This window comes from Ursus arctos, unplaced genomic scaffold (genome assembly GCF_023065955.2).
Source record: "Ursus arctos isolate Adak ecotype North America unplaced genomic scaffold, UrsArc2.0 scaffold_1, whole genome shotgun sequence".
Taxonomy (NCBI): Eukaryota; Metazoa; Chordata; class Mammalia; order Carnivora; family Ursidae; genus Ursus; species Ursus arctos.
This window is the reverse complement of record NW_026622763.1, coordinates 64,644,635-64,664,308: the sequence shown is the minus strand read 5'-3', so window position 1 is coordinate 64,664,308 and position 19,674 is coordinate 64,644,635. Positions and strand designations below refer to the sequence as shown.

Below are 19,674 nucleotides of genomic sequence, written 5' to 3'. Positions count from 1 at the left end.
TATCATACATATGGGGAATCCACACAGACACGGAAATTCCAAAGACAGTCCTGCAAAATGAGGTATATATGTCATCCCAAACTAAGAAGAAGGGGGTAGAGGTCTCGGACTTCAGAGGAAAGGAATGTAATTCACAGAGCAGTAAGAAGAAGATGAGATGTTTGGTAATTAGTTATTAGTCCTGCATACAGATAGATCACTCAAGATAAAATTTATCTCTGCTAATAACCTTTATTCTGGGAAAGACCCTCAATTTAGATTTTTCTATGTAGTTAAGGGAGGGACAAAATTTTTTCTTGAGGTTTTAGGGTGTTGATTGCCTTCAACTCAGAATCACACCAGAGTGGCCCATCTTGGGGCTGTTTGCGCTGGGGCCCTACATCATTCATGCACTAACATTTTGCTCTCCTTTTCTCATATAAAATTGAGATAATCAGAAGCAGAAAATTGAGAAGACTCTAATATATTTATCTAAACAGAGACAAAATCTGGGACCACAACAGACTTTGAGGGGAAATAAGAAAATTGACCTGACTTTGATTCTTGAAATAAGAAAAGGTAGTATCAACCTGAATTCCATTAGCTACGAATCACAGTTCTAATTTGAATGGTCTCAACTGTCTTTCTATGTCTTTCCAAAGTTCATATACCCCTGCCCATAGATGTCGCATTCAATATGAGTTAATAGAATAATTAGAATTAATAAATAATTGGGGTGCCTGTTTGGCTCAGTTGATTAAGTGTCTGATTCTTGATTTTGGCTCAGGTAGTGATCTCAGGGTCGTGAGGTGGAGTCCCAAGTCAGGCTCTGCACTCAGTGCAGAGTCTGCTTGAGATTCTCTCTCCCTTTCCCTCTGCCCCTCCCCACTCATGCTCTCTCTGTCTCTCTAAATACATAAAATCTTTTAAAAAAGAATTAATTAATTATTTGTATAACCAAAAGATGATAGATTCATTAGAATTAATAAATTATTTATATAACAAAAAGATGATTGATTGATAGATAGATAGATAGATAGATAGACAGACATAGAGAAGCAAGGTCTGCAATGCCATTTTCCTATCTTACTCTACAATGAGTACCTAGAAAGCAAATACAAAAAGTAGGAAAGATAGAAGCAACCATAGATTTTTCTATATTGTTCTCTTTTTTTAATATGGATATTAATAATAATAGAGAAAGCCACAGTTAATATATTTAATTCTTTTTTTTCTCCTCACACCTAAATTTACCGTATTCATTTGTGTGTTTTCTGTTTACTTCTGTTTGGAGCTATTAGCATTAGAAGTTGAACAGAAGTGAATTCTCAGAAACCTTGACTTTGGTTTAGATATAGAATACTAACTTTGTTTTTTCCCTTTAAAGAAAAGAAATGAAAGCAGTATGCTATGACAAGCTTTGCTTTTAACTAAACTGGGTTAGTATGGGAATCAGAGTCACTGTGATGAGGAAAGATGAACTCAGAGAAATGAATGCCACCTTCTTTTGAAAAAAAAGTCTTACAAATTTAACTATAAAACCTGGAGAAATCATTCCATGCATATTTTTCTAAAAGACTTTTGGTTATTATGGGTAAATATATCACTAAGAATCTTTGGTATTTGGCATTATTTCCTTTATTATGTGTTTCTATTTGGTTGCCCTTTGACCACTCTAGTTTTAGTATTAAAAGATTTATATCACATTCTCTTCAGACTTTAAAGATTTTTAGAAATATTTTTACATATTTATATTTTCCCTATTCATAACTTTTAATTATCTCTTTATTCTCCTTCTTCCTCCCATTGCTTTTCAATTTTCCTTCTCTACTTTTTCCGATTCTCTATTCCCTCTTATCTAGCAATAAGAAGTAATATTTCTTATTATTGTTTAGAGGGAGATTGTTTTTCCCTTTTAAAAATATACACACAGAATATAAAAAGATTTTTTAAAGATTTTATTTGGTTTTTTGTTGGGGGGGGAGGGAGAGCGCACAAGCAGGGGGAGCAGGAGGCAGAGGGAGAAGCAGGCTCCCCGCTGAGCAAGAAGCCCATTGCCAGACTCCATCCCAGGGTCCTGGAATCATGACATGAGCTAAAGGCAGATCCTTAACAGACTGGGCTACCCAGGTGCCCCTAAAATTGTTTTTTATTGTTTTAATTGATGAGTTTCTTCTTGACTTATTTTACTTATAGAACTTAGGCTCAGAACAGAGAATAAAAATCCCCTAGTTACAATCTGATGAATGTTAAGTTTCTAGAGATTGTAAATAATCTGAAAATCACTTTAGGGGAAAAAAGGAAGATATTTGCAAGAGTGGGTCTTTCTTGTGAGAATAAAAAGTGCGGTTGCCTTTTCCTTGAATGGTCACAATTCCTATGTTTGAATTGAAGTTCTGCCAATTTGCAAAAGTAAGACTTTGGGGGGAAAAACTGTTTCTGGGATTCAATGTTCTCATCAAAAAATGCTTATCCTTACGGTTTCTTTTATCTCTAACTGTATATAGTTGTATCGCCCTACTCTCCACTTCAGTTTTTATTTATTTTTTTTAAATAAATAGTTTATACATGTATGCTATTTGTTTGTAACATGAAGATATTCACTCTTTCTCCCTGGTGTCACCATTTCCTTTCTACGGGATTTACTTTACTTTTATTTTTTACATTATAAAGGACAAGAAGTTAGGCCTATAGGGTGAACAGCTTTAAATATATTATTCTTAGAAGAAACTTTATAAAATCATATCTGACAACTGCTCCTGGATGTAAAAGCAAGAGTAACAACGCTTTTTATCAATGAGATTGTCACAATCTAAAATAGAGAGAAGTCTTATGATTTGACCCATTAACTAACTTTAGGGAATTTCACATTACACAATTCTCCGGAAATATGACTTCCTGTAATAAAGAGCCAGACCTAAGAGATGTTTTCCTGGAGGATTGGCCAATCTTTAGGTAAACATGAGTGGAGTCAATAGTCTGCAATTATTTCAGGAGATTTTTTTTTGTTGTTTTGGTTTTGTCAACTCTGTGTTTCTAATATTAATTTACTTACCAAGTCAGAATGTTTTGCTTCATTGTTTCCCATATTTTATCATTACTCTGCATATACTTCTAAAACATAATCTAAAAATTTGACTTTTAGGGATTCTGGCTGGCTCAGTCGGTAGACTGAGGAGACCATGCAACTCTTGATCTCAGAGTGGTGAGTTTGAGTCCCACGTTCGGTGGAGAGATTATTAAAAAAAAAAACAACACCAAAAACTAAAAGACAAATAAAACTGTTTTAAAAAAACTTTAAAAATTTGACTCTTTTATAGCAAAACATCAGGCATTATTTTAATGTCAAAACAGTTTTAATGATAAGAAAAGGGATTCTTTATAGACTGATATTATTTTCTCATCTCCTAAGCATCCTCCAAGCAAAAGCAGTTGAAACAAATTGATTAATAACCAGGTTGTGAAAGTAAAAAACAGAAAAATAACTGCCAGTTGGGTTACATTTGACTGGTGGTAGGACAAAACCACAGCACCACTAGCTTAACTAATGAGGCTACTTATCTCATTACGTTGTCTTACTATACGAAGCACAGAGGTGACATGCTTTAAAACTGATTAGCAAATCCAGATTCTTCTGTCATTTTATTTCCATCACTTATAGCAGGTAGTTTTTTCTTAAGATTTTATTTATTTGAGAGAGAGAGAGAGAGAGAGAGAGAGAGAGCACAAGCGGGGGGCGGGGCAGAGGGAGAGGGAGAAGCAGGCTCCCCGCTGAGCAGGGAGCCTGACCTGGCTCTTGATCCCAGGACCCCAGGTTATGACCTGAGCTGAAGGCAGACACCTAACCAACTGAGCCACCTAGTGCCCCTAGCAGGTAGTTTTTATTTCAGGGAATTCTCAATATTACTAGATGGTTGCTTCAGCATAGGTATTACATAAAGACAAGTGACCACAGACATCATGTGGCCTTTCCCATGTGGCTCCATTTAGAGCAAGGATCTTTTTCAAAAATACCCCATCTCCAGCCCTGGAAAATAGCATACTTTCTTTTTCTTATCATTGGCCAGAGAGCTATCATATACAAATAATTAAACCAATCACTGTGAGGGAAGTGGAATCACCAGTTAATGTGGATTAATGAAGAGTTTATTATTTATAAATTTATGCCTGGGGTAGATGTAGGCTATCTTTCCCTGAGAACTAGATTTATGAACATATTCAGGGCGCTAATATCAACCAAAAGTGGTAAAGAATGGTTGTTCAATATACAAACAAACAAGATAACTAAAACAACAGTTTAAAAAGTTCAAAAATATGAGGCATCTGGGTGGCTCAGTTGGTTGAGCATCCCACTCTTGATTTCAACTCAGGTTATGATCTCAGGGTTGTGAGATCCAGCGGAGTTGAGTTGGGCACCTCGCTCAGCAGGGAGTCTGCTTCTCTCCCTTTCTCACTGACCTTTCTCCCACTCACACACGTGCACTCTGTCTCTCTCTCTCTAAAATAAATAAATAAATCTGGAAAAAAAGTTCAAAAATAGATCCATAATCTCACTGGCCTAATGTATATTCCCTTATTAAGACATATTTTTCTGCATGAACAATTTTTACTTAGTTTATCTTGAAATAGACATATATTTTTGTATTTAGCTTTTATTTTACTTTTTTTAAGATTTTATTTATTTATTTGACAGAGAGAGACAGCCAGCGAGAGAGGGAACACAAGCAGGGGGAGTGGGAGAGGAAGAAGCAGGCTCCCAGCAGAGGATCCTGACGTGGGGCTCCATCCCAGAAAGCCAGGATCACGCCCTGAGCCAAATGCAGACGCTTAACGACTGTGCCACCCAGGCGCCCCTGTATTTAGCTTTTAAAATTCATATTACCATGATTATTCCCCACTATATCTTCTACTTATTATCATTACTAATTGAACTTTGTGTAATATTACATCTGGTAGATGGATGTGCTGCCATATCTAATAATTGCCATAATGTTGCATATCTATATTTAAAATATAACATTTTTATGCTAAAATAAACATGAGCTTGCATTCAGCCATTTTCATATATTTAAATTTCCAAGTGTGTGATATTGCTAGCTTAATATATCATCTACCTTTTTGAACAAAGAATGTACACATGCAGGAAAAATTATTTGATGATTAAATAATAAACCACTTATATATTTCCTCTTGCCAACACTCCTCAAAGTCTTGCCCTTTTTTGTCTTTTATGTCTGTCCAACTGATAAATTCCAACTCTGAATCCTTCAAAAGTTTAATTTTTATATCTGGCGAGAAGGAGCACTGATTTTCGAAGGCAGAAATTATTATGAATTTATAATTTTGGATTCCAGAAACCCATAAATCCTTTAATAGGAAATTTTCAGTATCTCCTTTTATTTCATCTCGAGAAAAAAATCAAACCCTCACATTTTTAAAAGTCCACTGTTTCTTGACATTTTGAACAATGTCAACCTCTTATTCACCCAGAAAATTGAATCACAGCAAGAAAATCTACTTTCTACTGGCTCTTCAACTTTCTCACAAAACACACACATGTACATGCACGTACCTGAAAATGTATCATATCCCTCTATCCCCTGACCCCCAGAAAAAAGAAAACCTCTTGTTTTAATGGGATATACTCTTTTCTTCAGGCCAAAGTTAGATCCTCTTTACCTGTTGCCCAGGATCTCTACTCATTTTACAGGATCCTCTATTCATTTTATTTTTATTTTTTTCAAAGATTTATTTATTTATTTTAGAGAGAGAGCATGTGTGGGAGTGGGGGGAGGGGCAGAGGAAGAGGGAGAGAGAGAATCCCAAGCAGACTCCCCACTGAATGTGGAGACTGATGTGGGGCTCAATCCCACGACTCTGAGATCATCACCTGAGCTGAAATCAAGAGTTGGGCGTTCAACCAACTGAGCCACCCAGGTGCCCCTCTATTCATTTTATTTTTGTTTTAGCTTCTTTCTCCCTCTTTCTAATGGCAGAAACATATAAAACTATACCCTCCACAAAGTTTCCCTTAAAATGCTCTCTCTTATTTATCAGGCTACACTTACAAAATGATATCCTAACTTGCTGTTTTCACAGCCTCTGTTCCAGTTCCTTCGATAGCTCACCTGCTGCTGCCCACACCACTGTACCAAATCTTTTGTAATTTTGCAAGGGTGCTGATAATGTCATTGTCACTAAACCCCCTGCATGTTTTTTAGCTCTTGCATTACTTTGAACCCTTTGTGCTTTAGACATTGTCAACTTGCAACAATTTCTTGAAGTCCCTCTTCCCTTAACATTCATGCCACTATAGCTTGCCAGATTTCCTTCTGCTTCCCTGGCTATTTCTTAGTCATCTTCTCAGATCTCTTTTCCTTATCCTCATTCTTTGGACTTTAGTTCTAGGGTATTCCTTTCCAATCTTCACACTCACCTCAAAGAGTCACAGATTACATAAAGTTTGTAAAAACACTTAGGAAGAATGCCTGCTGCATAGCAAATGCTATACAAGTACTTGTTAAATCACTTTCATCCACTCCATAGAAGTAATTATCACTTATACTTTGATTCTCACATTTCTATCTCTAGCAGAGATGTCTGCCCTGAGCTCCACATCTACATATTGGGCTTCTTATTTCATGGCTCCAATGAATGTCTTACAAATACTTCAAACTCAAACTGCCTTACATTGAATTCATCACCTTCCTAAAGCAACATGTTCCTTTTCTTAGGCTTCTCAACTCTGCCTGGAACCATCCATCAACCCTTTTGTTAAATCAGGTAGTGTAGCTGTCCTTGATTCTTCTCTCTTCCTTCCATGTAGTTTTAATCATCAAATTATCTTGATTTACTTTTTAATTTCCTCACAAATCAGGCCACTTCTCCCCACCTCCACTTCCAACAATATCATATATCATATGCACTTCTCTCTCTCTTTTTAAAAAAGATTTTATTTATTTATTTGAGAGAGAGAGAGGAGGGGCAGAGGGACAGAGGAGAGGCACAAGTAGATTCCTTGCTGAGTGGTAGAGCCTGACATGGGGCTTGATCCCAGGACCTTGAATTCATGACCTGAACCAAAACCAAGAGTCAGATGCTCAACTGACTGAACCACCCACATGTTCCTTCAACTTTGGTCTTTAGTCAAGATTTTTTTTTTTTTTTTTTTTACTGTTTGTAGATGTGGCTTCTATTTCCTCTAAAGTTTGGGGAAAAAAGAAAATATGATACTTTATAGATTTTCAGTATCTTTTTTATATGTTCCTTTGTGTAGATTTGTTCTAATCTATTCATTCAGTCTTTGACTGCTGGCTGAACTTCTGTGTCCTCTTCTCAAGTGTAAGGGGCAGCCCCTCCCCCCCCCACCCGGTTTTTTAAGGCTTTGACCTATGCCCTTCTTGAATGTGGTTAGCTAAGGCTTGGGTCAAAAACCATCTTCCCATATATATTGATAGAGTGATGTATTTACATGGATTTACATACACATTTACATAGTAATAAATATAATCACTGATGAAGTATAGAATTTAAACTAGAAATAGAAAACATTTAGACAACTCACTAAATCAAAAATTATAATAATGACCACAGTAAAAACTTATTTTGGTTAATGAATTATACTTATAGGATTAGCAAACCAGAGAAACTGAGTTTTATCCTGTAGTTCCTTTGGTGAGATTGCCTACTCATAGTCTTCAATTCACAATAAAGGTAGTATTTCAAAGACAAATACAGACAGACAGATATAAGTAATTAATATATTGAATTATATTTTCCTGAATTGGATTTAGTCTCTATCATATCAGTTTTGCTTATTTTAAGGAAGCTTTGGGAAAGTCCAGAATCGAGTCCTGACTCTCACTTACTAACCATCTAGGCATATGATGTTGGAAAATAAATCATGTATCTCTAACATAAATCCAGTATACCTGTCCCATTGGCTTTACAGCATTATTGTCAAGATACAGTAACCTAATAGATAAGAAACCACTTCAAAAATGATGTTTTATAATGATATATCTTTGTACTTCTAATATCACTTCTTAAAATAAATATATTCCATATAGTCAGAACCTCAGGACACTTTATCTTTTTTTAAAAATCTTATTTCATAGGTAAATAATCCTGATGCCAAAATAATGCTTATAATGATGACTCCGTGTCCCAAGAATGTGGGACCTGGGGGGAAGTTAGTAAAGAGATAAAAAAGGTTCTGAACTGACTTGTTAGAATTTGGTATGTGGCAAATGTGCAGTTACACAGCCTTAGACCTCTCTTGGGAAACTGCCCAAACATTTGCATTCCCACAATGTATTTATTCAAAAAATACTCTTTTCCTGAGAAAAGTCTTGCTCTCAAACCTCTCACTGAGATGATGCAAGTTTAGAAACTCTGCACTCAGGAACAAGAGTTGGAAGCCTATTAAGAATAGTTTTTAACAAAAATCCATTTCCGGACCCTAGTCATTATGAATATCTGGAAATTTTCCACTGAAAATACTATTTATACAAAATGAACTTTAAAACATAAAGAGAAAAGAGAAAATTATTAGAATCTCTATAGGGTTTTTATCTTTCCCCTTTCCCACCATAAGTTTTATCTTAATTTTTTCTTTCTTCATTCATTATCCTTGATGTTAGTATGTAGCAAATTCACCCAAAATGAGAAACAGTCAAAGAAGCACATAGGTTAAAGATAAAAACAGGCTCCAGATTTTAGTGGGCAGAGGGTAGCTCCCCTATGGATCAGCCAAATTGAGTGGATGGCAGTAATAAACACCAAGAAGATAACAACATTAGCCACTACTGAGCAGAAAATTGGAATTATTCTTCAAGCTATTTTTTTTTTCTTTTCTAGTTGTCAGGTTTTGTCTCTCCTGTCTTTCACTGGTACACCACAAAGAAGCAGCCAAAATGAAATTTCTTTCTTTTGGATAGGCAAAGTATGCATTGGTATCAGAAATTAATAGTAAAACTTCAAAAAAGAAGTTCAACAATATGTGAGAAAGAAAATTTGAACTAGGAAGTTTAAATTACATAAGCACCATGCTGATAACATATAAGGAAACACAATATGTAATTTTTCCAGATTAATTTAACGATAATAAAATAAGGGGCTCCTGGGTGGCTCAAGTCAGTTACATGTCTGACTTTGGCTCAGGTCATGATCCTGGGGTCCTGGGATCGAGGCCCACATTGGGCTCCCTGCTCTGTGGGGAGTCTGCTTCTCCCTCCGTTTCTCCCTCTGTGTACTCTCTCTCTCTCTCTCAAATAAATAAATATTTTTAAAAGATGATAAAATAACGGGAGTTATTAATGATAGATCAGTGACTGCCCACATGTTGTTTTATGCCTTTCCCCAAATAATGTATTAGAAATCTAATGCTGTAATTCCAACCTACTATTGGTCTCTTCCATTCTCTGTGAGCCTTTTGCTTTTTGAATCCTGCTGTAAGTTCCCATCCTTATCAATATCGTTTGCCATTTCCTCTGAGTTCTCTTTCAGTCACCAAAGCCAAATCGCCAACATGTTTCCAGCTCCAATTGACTGTGATCCTTAGAATATTCGCTTTACCTTAAGATCTGTACTGCTCACCTTATAACTTGTAGCCCAGCACTTCTTGGCTTCCATACTTACCCAAATTAGAACAAAAATGTCTCTCAGTTTGTCCCTAAACTCTTCACAAATCAGTGCTATAATTTCAGTTATTTTTTAGACCTTCAAAGGAGTCTGAGATAACATTCTCAAGAAAGAATTAACTCCATGAATACTGAGCTGCCATTTTTACAGTATAACATCTTGTCAAGAATTACTTACATAAATTGTGATAGCTACAATTTACTGAACTAGACACCATTCTAATTCCTTTACAATCTAATCTAATCTAATCTAATCTAATCTCTTTTTAATCCTCACAGCCAATGAGATAGGTTCTAGTAAAATACCCATTTTATAGATGAGTAAACAGAGGCAAAGAAGGAATAAATGTACTATCAAATTCCAATAATTGATAAGTTACTGAAATAGTATTTGAAGTTTTACAGTCTGTACCAGTTTTCCAGGGCTGCCATAACAATGTGTCACTGACTGGGTAGCTTAAACAATAAAAATTTATTTCCTCACAGCTCTGAAACCTAGAAGTTGGAGATCAAGGTGTCAACAAAGACTGATTTCTTTTGCGGTCTCTCTTCTGGACTTTTAGGTAGGAAGTCTTTACTCTGCATGTATCCATATCCTAATTTTTCCTCTTTTTAAAAATAAGGACACAAGTCATATGGATTAGGGTCCACCTCAAACTTGTTTGTCCTCAATTAGCTCTTTAAAGCCCTCATCTCCAAATATGGCACAGCCTGAAGTATTGGGGGTTAAGACTTCAACATACGAATTTGTAGGGGGACACACGACTGAGTCCATAACACAGTCTCACTCCAGACTCCTTCTGTTAATCACTAAACAAACCTAAAAAAGAGAAAAGAAGGAAGGGGGCAGCAGTGGAGGGTAGAGGGAACAAGGAAGGAACGAAGGAAGGAAAAAACAGAAGAGAAAGAGAAAAAAAGGAGGAAGGGAAGAAGGAAAGATATTACTTGGGATTACAGCATGGAACATTTACTTGGATTGATTTGCTGGTTCTTGGTTTCCATAAGGAACCAGAGTAACCTTGTAGGCAGAGTGCTTTGTAGACATTGCTGAAGACAGATTAACCAGTTTTGGGGAAGGCAGCTTAGTATGGTGATATGACCATGAGCTCTGGAGTTACAGAGATATGGGTGCAACCTTAGCTCTGTCTCATTCTATTTAGAAAATTTATACCCTTTTCCTGAGCCTCAGTTTTCTTAAGATGAGTATAGTATTTCATATAGTATAAGATTTTTAAGAGGATTATAGTTGATATGAAGTTTATAGACAAGCTTACATCGTCAATAAGTGAAAATCTCAAGGTTCTTCCCTTTCACTTTCCATTTTTGGCTCCTCGCTTCCTAGATTCATACAGACCACTTCCCTTTCTTTCACATACTCTCTCAAGAATATTAATATAAAAAAGAATGTTAGTATCATACTTAAATAGTGAAATAACAAATAATACATTTCTTTCACTTAATTACCTCTTTTCTAAGTATACCTTTTGGCATCTCTCCTATATACTACCATTTCTTTTGATTGGATTTTGGCAATCCCTCTTGTTCCTCTTTTGATTTAGAAAATACCTACCACTTAAGCAAAATTTTATAAGCACAAAATCTACTCTATTCACCTTTTCTTTTAAAAATTTCTTTTTAAACAAATTTTTCAATTGAAATATTTCATACTTCCAATACTTCCAGAAAAGTGGAATAAGCAATGTAAAAACACTGTTAGAAAAAGAAATATTGATGGATGACCACTCCATCACGTTTGCTTCTAATCTCTTTATTTTTTGGTGGGACTGGTAGAAATAAATAAAACTGCATGGATATATCCAAAGATCCATATTGTAACCTAATTTTAGCCCACAAAGTATATCCTAATTAATTCATTTATTCACCAAGTATTACTTAGTCATCATTTCAGGTACTAAACATAGAATTGTGAATGTTTATATAAAGTGTCTATGCTAAGAATGGAAAATGCTTTAGTGATAGAGACAGCGAACATGTACAAAAATAAATATGTAAGTGATGCTAAGTGCTATTCAGAAAACAAAGCAAAACATTACTAGTAGGAATGTGAAATGGTACAGCTGCTCTGAAAAACAATCCAGCAGTTCTTTAAAATATTAAGCAGAGTTACTATATGTTACAATAATTCCACTCTTAGTTACATACCCAAGAGAAATGAAAACCTGTGTCTGCACAAAAACTTGTGCACAAATGTTCATAACACTATTCATAATACCCCCAAAGTGGAAAAAGCACAAATTTTCATCAACTAATAAATGGATAAATTATTGTGTCTCTATACAATCGAATATTTTCAGCAATAAAAAGAAATGACATACTGATATGTGCTATAGCATGGATGAACCTTGAAAACACTATGCTAAATGAAAGAAGCTAGACACAAAAGGCCATATAGTAGATTATATGAAATGTCTAGAATTAAGTGATACAGTGACAGAAAGGAGATTAATGGTTACCTAGGGATGTGGAATGGGGAAATTGGGAAGCAAGGAGGTGATGGCTAAAGGGTGGGAAGTTTCCTTTTAGGATAATGAAAATATTCTAAAAGTGACTGGGGCAATGTTTGTACAACTTGTAGATATACTAATAGCCTCTGAACTATTGAATTATTTTTAAAAATCAAATTTACTAAAAATAAAAACTTGTGCTTAAGACACTTACATGAGGGCCGCCTGGGTGGCGCAGTCATTAAGCGTCTGCCTTTGGCTCAGGGCGTGATCCCAGCGTTCTGGGATCGAGCCCCACATCAGGCTCCTCCGCTGGGAGCCTGCTTCTTCCTCTCCCACTCCCCCTGCTTGTGTTCCCTCTCTCTCTCTGGCTGTCTCTGTCAAATAAATAAAATAAAATCTTAAAAAAAAAAAAGACACTTATATGAAAAAGAAGAGATAAGCCATAAACCAAGATAAAATATTTGTAATGTATATATTTGACAAGGAATCTATATCCATAATAGATAAAGAACTTCTACAGTTCAGTAATGAAAAGGCAAAGAACCTTAAAAAAGAAAAACCAGGTTATTGGGATATAAAATGATGAGGAACCGGTAGTGGTAACTTTTTAAATATGGTGCTCCAAGAAAATCTTTTGGAAGAGAGAATATCTGGAAAGGGTCCTAACTAAAAGAAGGAGTCTGCTATTCCAGCATCTTGTAGAAGAGTATTCTCATCATAAGAAATAGTGGTTTCAAAGTACTACACCTAGAATGAGTATGGTTTATTCAAGAATTAGCAGTTTCATTGAAGCCAAGGGATTAGTAGCCCAGTGTTCATGAAGCCAAATAATTACAGGAAAAACAGATAGGAAATAAAGTTGAAGGGGAAGCTAGAAATGACTTATTGGCACCTTTTCCCTTGATGAAATGACCCTGCCTCACGATGATGATGATTTTATCAAACATTTCCCAGCTCCTGTCTTACATCTTTAACTGCATTAAACAGGTCCACTTAGAAAACATAGCCTCAAATACAATCTGTCCAGACTGAATTCATCCCTAATATGCACACCAATCAATACTTATATTAATTTACCTATTTGTATGACTAGCACAATAATTCACTCAGGATATACTTGAAATCTCTGTCCTTCATATCCTGTATTTACTCAATTACTCAGTTTTATCAATACTTAACTCAAAAAGTCTCTCAGACCTGCCCTTTTCTCTGTAGTTCCACTGATAGTTCCCCGTTCATAACTTCGGTCTGATCCTCTGCAACATTCTAGCTGCCAATTCCACTTAAATTTGCCCTCTCGACATTTGCCATACATCCTGGATTTTATTAAAGCATAGATCACATCATGCTTTTTAATACTTTTCTAGTTTAGAAAATCTACTGACTTCTCCCCAAATGTAACATTATTTGTTAAGGTATTTTCCAAAAATATTTTATGGGAAAATAGCCCCTTGTCATATAAGTTTGGAAATGCATTTACTATATTCTCCCATAGAATATACAATTGCACATACCATAATAAGGATCCTATAAACATCCTACAGTTGAGAAACCTATATAAGCTTTTTAATTCAGACATAAATATGTATTAATGTATGAATACTATTTTTATGTAACAGCTAATAACATCTTGCTGAACTTATATTCTGAGAACACGTCTTGACCTAAAAGGATAAAATTGACACTGCAGATTAGCATTAAAGTGCATGGAAAAGTAAGTGATACAACATAACTATAAATTATTCTGTGGATTGTATAAAATATGTTAATTAAAAGGCATAAATTTTTAGAACTGGAATGGAATTTAAGGACAATGTAGTCAAAGTCATCTATTTTATAAATCGGGTTCAAAAATATGGGACACCTGGTTGGCTCAGTCGTTAAGTGTCTGCCTTCAGCTCAGGTCATGATCTCAGGGTCCTGGGATCAAGCCCCTCATTGGGCTCCCTGCTCAGTGGGGAGCCTGCTTCTCCTTCCCCTCTGCTGCTCCCCCACCTTGTGCTCTCTCACTCTCTCTGTCAAATAAATACATAAAATCTTTAAAAAATATATATATATATAAATTTATTTCCAAAGGTTATTTAACAGGTTGCTGGCAGAACTAAGTTTAGGATTTTTAGTTTGTTACCCCAAAATATAAATACTATTTTTATTCAAGTTAAACAATTTAACATGTGTGTATTTCCACTACTATGTGCCTGGCATATACAAAGATACTCTGACAATTTATCTAGGCATTTAACATTGTGTTTTTATTTAACTCAGTCGGTTATATGTAAATTCCTAAGGTCAAGGCTTCCTCTAGATTTCTTAATCTCTCTTAGTGTCTAACATATTATTACATACAACTAGTCACTAACACAACACATTTATATAATATATTCTTGCTTAAATAACTTCTGATGTTGAATTAGAAATTCAAAGGGATTAGCAAGAGTGAGGGCCTTCTTCCTGGTTCACAGTTCACACCTCCTCGCATGTGTCCTTACATAGTGAAAGAGATGAGGGATCTCTGTGGGGTCTCTTTTATTAGAACCTGAATCTTATTCCCTAAGACTTAATCATTTTTGAAAGACCCTACCTCCTAATACCATCACATTTGGGAGTTAGGATTCTATATAGGAATTTGAGGAACACAAATAATTCAGATGACAGCATAATCCCACCAACAATGGTGAAGGTTCGAGTCATCAACACTTCATAGTATCAGTTTTTACTAATTGTTGTTATATTATCTCACAATAGTGTTAATTTTAATTTTTATGATGACTAATTATGTTGAGTATCTTTTAATATGCTTATTTGCCATTTGCCTATAATCTTCTGAGAAGTGTTCAATCTTTAACCATTTTAGTTGGAAATTCATTTGTAATTCCTCATACATTTTCAATGTATAATCTTCAGATACATGAGTTTCAAATATTTTCTTTTCAGCGTCTTAATGGTGCTTAACTTGGTGAGTTGATTTTAATGAAATCCATTTAACAGTATTTTACTTTATAATTGGTGGTGTCTGTATCCTGATTCAGAAACCTTTGCCAACTTCATCATGAACATATTCTCCTATGTTTCTTTTATAAGATTTAATGTTTTATCTTTCACATTCAGATCTTTGAATTCCTTTGAATCAAGTTTTCTCTATGATATCAGGTAGGTAGTAGGTATTTTTAATGGGTTCAGCTATTCAAAAAAATGGAGTCCAGAAGGGCATAGTCAGTTACCCAATGCATAGCTTCAGTTTGGGTTTGCTGTCTTGTTTGCCATTTTGCAATGTAACTTAGTGATGCATTTGGAAATCTTAAAAAGGAAATTAATTACAATGATCTGTAATTAAGTCAGTTCACTCTAATTGATCTCTACGGGTTACAGTTTTATCAGGTCATAAGAAGTTGTGCTGTCTTTTCAGTGGTGTGCTGAAATCAATCTTTTTTTTTTTTTTTAAAGATTTTATTTATTTATTTGACAGAGAGAGACAGCCAGCGAGAGAGGGAACACAAGCAGGGGGAGTGGGAGAGGAAGAAGTAGGCTCCCAGCGGAGAAACCTGATCCCATAATGCTGGGATCACACCCTGAGCCGAATGCAGACGCTTAACGAATGAGCCACCCAGGTGCCCCTGAAATCAATCTTTTGCTCTGGGAGGTTGGGCTAACTTGAATTCAAGCTCTGGATCAGCCATTGCTTAGCTCTCGCTTGCTACAATGCATACTCAACCTTTTATCTGTCCGACACCCTTCCTTTTTCTGGAAGCAACAATCCAGTCCTCCTGAGAGCCACACTTGTCCACTCCATCATAAAACCGTATACTTATGTTGAGATTTGCAATGTTACCACATTATCCTATTCCCCAACCCTAAGCAAGTCTGTTTCAGCTCCTCCAGATCGATTCTCTTAACAGCTTTTCACCTCAAATGCATTGATCCAAAAGTGAAATGCACTTCCTCCAAATTGAAACCATCTGTTTTATTCTCAAGCTGTTTGACACTAGTCCATAAAGACAAGCAGTCACACTGTTTTGATGGAAGAATCTTTTAAGGTTTAAAACCCTGGAAATATCAGTGCTATGCATCCTCCTATGTAGAGAAAACTGGATTGCACTGAGGGAGACTAAAACTTGTCTAAGGAGTGCAGTAGCTGTGAGAGACTTCAAGCGGCATTCAGTTCCCCGACTCTCAGATCCAACCACAAACCTTCTTTTCTAATCCTAGATTGTTCCACCTTCTCTAGAATGAATAAGCTGATGGCCTTTTGACCCAAACTGTCTGAGCTGGCTTCTAATCCTTGCAACCAAGGAAAGTCTAAAACTACTAAAATTAGGAAACTCTGTAGGCCAATAGTTTTAAAGAAAGTAACTTCGTGGGTTTAGAGCCCAAGTTCTCATCAAGATCTTTGGGCACCCAACTTTAGCCTGCTCCCTAAATGATGGGATAGAAAAATAGGCTATATTTTGCACTCAAAATATAACAGGGTTGTATATCTCAAAGAAACTAATGGAAATAGAAGAGTCCTTGAAAAATATTTTCTTTTTTTTTTTTTTAAGATTTTATTTGTTTATTTGAAAGAGAGAGAGCATGAGCAGAGAGGGGCAGAGGGAGAGGGAGAGAAGCAGATCCCCGCTGAGCAGAAAGCCCAATGCAGGGGTCCATCCCAGGACCCTGGAATCATGCCCTGAGCCAAAAGTGGATGCTTAATCCACTGAGCCACCTAGGAGCCTCAAAAACTACATTTTCAAAAATAATATACAGACTAGAAGTTTAGCTGATTGACTCTTCAAAAAAATATATATATATATGCATACATATATATACCTATATATTTGTGAATTCAAATAGTTCATGGTATGACATAGAAAGTGTATAACATGGTTACTGACAGAAAATCAAATACATGTTAACATTTACAAAGTGTTGTGAAAAAATAGGCTGTACATTTCACTAGTGATTTTAATGAAGCTTAAAGCAAAATGGCATTACTTTATTTTTTTTATAAAGCTACATACACCTTAATGGTGTATATTGCAGCTATGATTCACTATAGGAGTAAACAGAGAATTCTCTAAATTATTTTAGATGGAATATCTGTTCTTGCATTTGTGAATGCTTACTGATAAGATTTCTCTTTCCTTCCTGACTTTGATAACATCAGTGGCTGAACATGTGCATGTGTTCCCTCTTTCTCTCTTCCTATGCTATACGAACACATTTCCTTTCACCTTTGAATCCAAAGTAGAAAGAGCCTTAAAAAAATTTCAGTGTGGTTTTCCATTATTTTTTACTGTGGATCTCTAAATCATTTTGAAAGAGGAAGTCTCACTCTCCTGTTGAAATCTGTTTCCCTTAGAGTGTAAATGTGTTGGTTTATCACTTAAAGTCACTCTTCTGTGAAACTCTTTTGAATCAGGTAACTCCCTAAATTGAGGGTGGAAGACTGGGGTAAAGGACTTGCTAGAATGCTAAAGATTTATTTTTTTCAGAAGTTCTGTCTGCTATTGCATAGAAAATCTGGTTAAGAAATTGGTTATAAGGGGCGCCTGGGTGGTGCAGTCGTTAAGCGTCTGCCTTCGGCTCAGGGCATGATCCCAGCGTTCTGGGATCGAGCCCCACATCAGGCTCCTTGGGTGGGAGCCTGCTTCTTCCTCTCCCACTCCCCCTGCTTGTGTTCCCTCTCTCGCTGGCTGTCTCTCTCTGCCAAATAAATAAATAAAATCTTAAAAAAAAAAAAAGAAATTGGTTATAAAAACAAATATCTTTTAAAGGAAACAAAGACAAAATTTGGAAAATGTATTTCTTTTTGAAGAGAAGGACTGAAGCCAAGGGAAGGAGAAATCAGGAATTGAAAGTTGCATTAATGAAATAATAGAAAAATGCCAGAAATATTAAAATATAATTAATTCTGACTGAGAAAGAAGAATAGCTGTGAGAAAGATGTGGGAAATAGAATTGTATATGAAAATGGATCTTAATACATACTTAGGCATGTTGATCAATTGTTGCCATTTTAATTTATATTTTCAAGGTTGAAATATGAGCTCCATACTTGAATATTAGACATATGCACTGAACATATGTGTGTCTACAATATTAAATACTACATACACATGTTTTAAATATGACTCATGGAATTTGTGGACAGTACACATTAAGTGTCATAGAAATTTACATTTGAGGTACGCTTAAGATTCCTACTAGTCTATAGATAATTCGACATTAACTCTTAATTAAATATATCTGGGTTCTGTATTTCAGGGATGATTTATACAATGAAGAAAGAACAGATTTTTTGGGTGTCTGTGTATCTGCTGCTTAATTGTGCCTCTGCCCCCCTTAGTGCTGTTCTTGAAGCTGAAGAATATACAGATATTACAGGTAAAATATTAGAAGCATTCATATTTTTCAGCTAGTTAAAGCTCAATTTTAATCCCAAAATGTAATATATCTTTCTCCATGGTATGGGAAAATTAGCTTTTAGTTGAGTGACATTCTTCTTCAGAAATGTCTTACATGAAATTTGTCAAAAAAACCCAAAAAACAAAAAACAAAACTTAGACCAAAAAAAAAAGTTACTTTAGTAAGGAAGACTACTTTTTCAGGCTGTAAGATTAAACACTGAAGTATTTCTGGACAATTGCTAGGAGCAACGTGCTGTAGAAACAGCCGTGAACCTTGATGCCATCCTTTGGCTGGGAAAAGTATGAGAAAGGAAAGGAAACTACAGACATTCTCTCCTTTTTGCCTTATTCTCAAGATAAGAACTTCCTAGATGAGTCCAGTGTGAGAATTTAGTAAGGACATTAGGAGATTTGGCCTCATACAAGTTAGTTCTAATCTCATAAAGCTCTGTATCTAAAAATAAAATATTAACAATCAGCAATAGAACAAGGAGAAGATTACGTGATTGTTATTATATATTTCTTTCTTAAAAGTAATGTTTTGTGGCAAATTAGTAAATTATTGATAGAAATCTCAAGTCATTGGTAATAGTGAGACAATATGAACAAAGTGATAGCGTCTATTGGTATGTATGTTGATGATATATCGAAGACTTCCATAAATACATTCTTAATTCATATATCTAACCACCCTTGAAAGGGATTTTGTTCAATGTACCTCCCTTTGATAAAGATTGAATAAATAAGGTGCTTGAAATTGGTAGGTACTAGGGAAGCAGCGATGACTCAGACCAAGTTCTTAAGAATCTGAGTTTCACGGGGGAGACTATTAAATTGTCACTGGAAAAAAATACTGTTATAAAAACTTCCTAAAGATGAAACACTATTTAATAAACACTACAATGTGCCTTATAAAATGAGAATTTGGGCATTATGAAATAAGCTCTAATTCTTCATTTGTCTCATTTGTCAAAAGAGATGGTTTCTAATATTCTGGAAGCTGAGAAGAGAAGGAATGTAAAGAATAAAGTCCCAACATGGAAAAAGCATGCAACCCATCTTGGAAATTGGGAGAAAAAAGGATCCCCAATATTCACCAAATCTAATGTCCCTCAGTTAGGCTGAGAAAATGCATGCCAGGTCATCCGAAGTTTCTTAACATTGTTGTTGCTGATACAGTCAGCCAAGAAACCAGAATTA

The 19,674-nt window shown here is 35.5% G+C and overlaps 1 protein-coding gene across 8 annotated transcripts in view; it reads left to right on the top strand.

Moving 5' to 3' along the window:
* TFPI (tissue factor pathway inhibitor) overlaps positions 1 to 19,674 on the top strand; it is a 63,135-nt gene that overhangs the window by 8,447 nt on the left and 35,014 nt on the right. For 2 of the 8 annotated variants that reach the window (XM_048214009.2, XM_057303336.1), the window contains exons 1-2: positions 15,590 to 15,696; positions 18,332 to 18,451. In XM_048214009.2, the coding sequence (XP_048069966.1) occupies positions 15,684 to 15,696; positions 18,332 to 18,451 (133 nt within the window). In that variant the 5' untranslated portion in view covers positions 15,590 to 15,683. Of the gene's footprint in view, positions 1 to 10,106; positions 10,184 to 13,707; positions 13,803 to 15,196; positions 15,239 to 15,588; positions 15,697 to 18,101; positions 18,452 to 19,674 lie in introns of those variants that run through there. The other 6 variants (XM_026492363.4, XM_057303335.1, XM_026492365.4 and 3 more) reach the window with 6 other exon arrangements.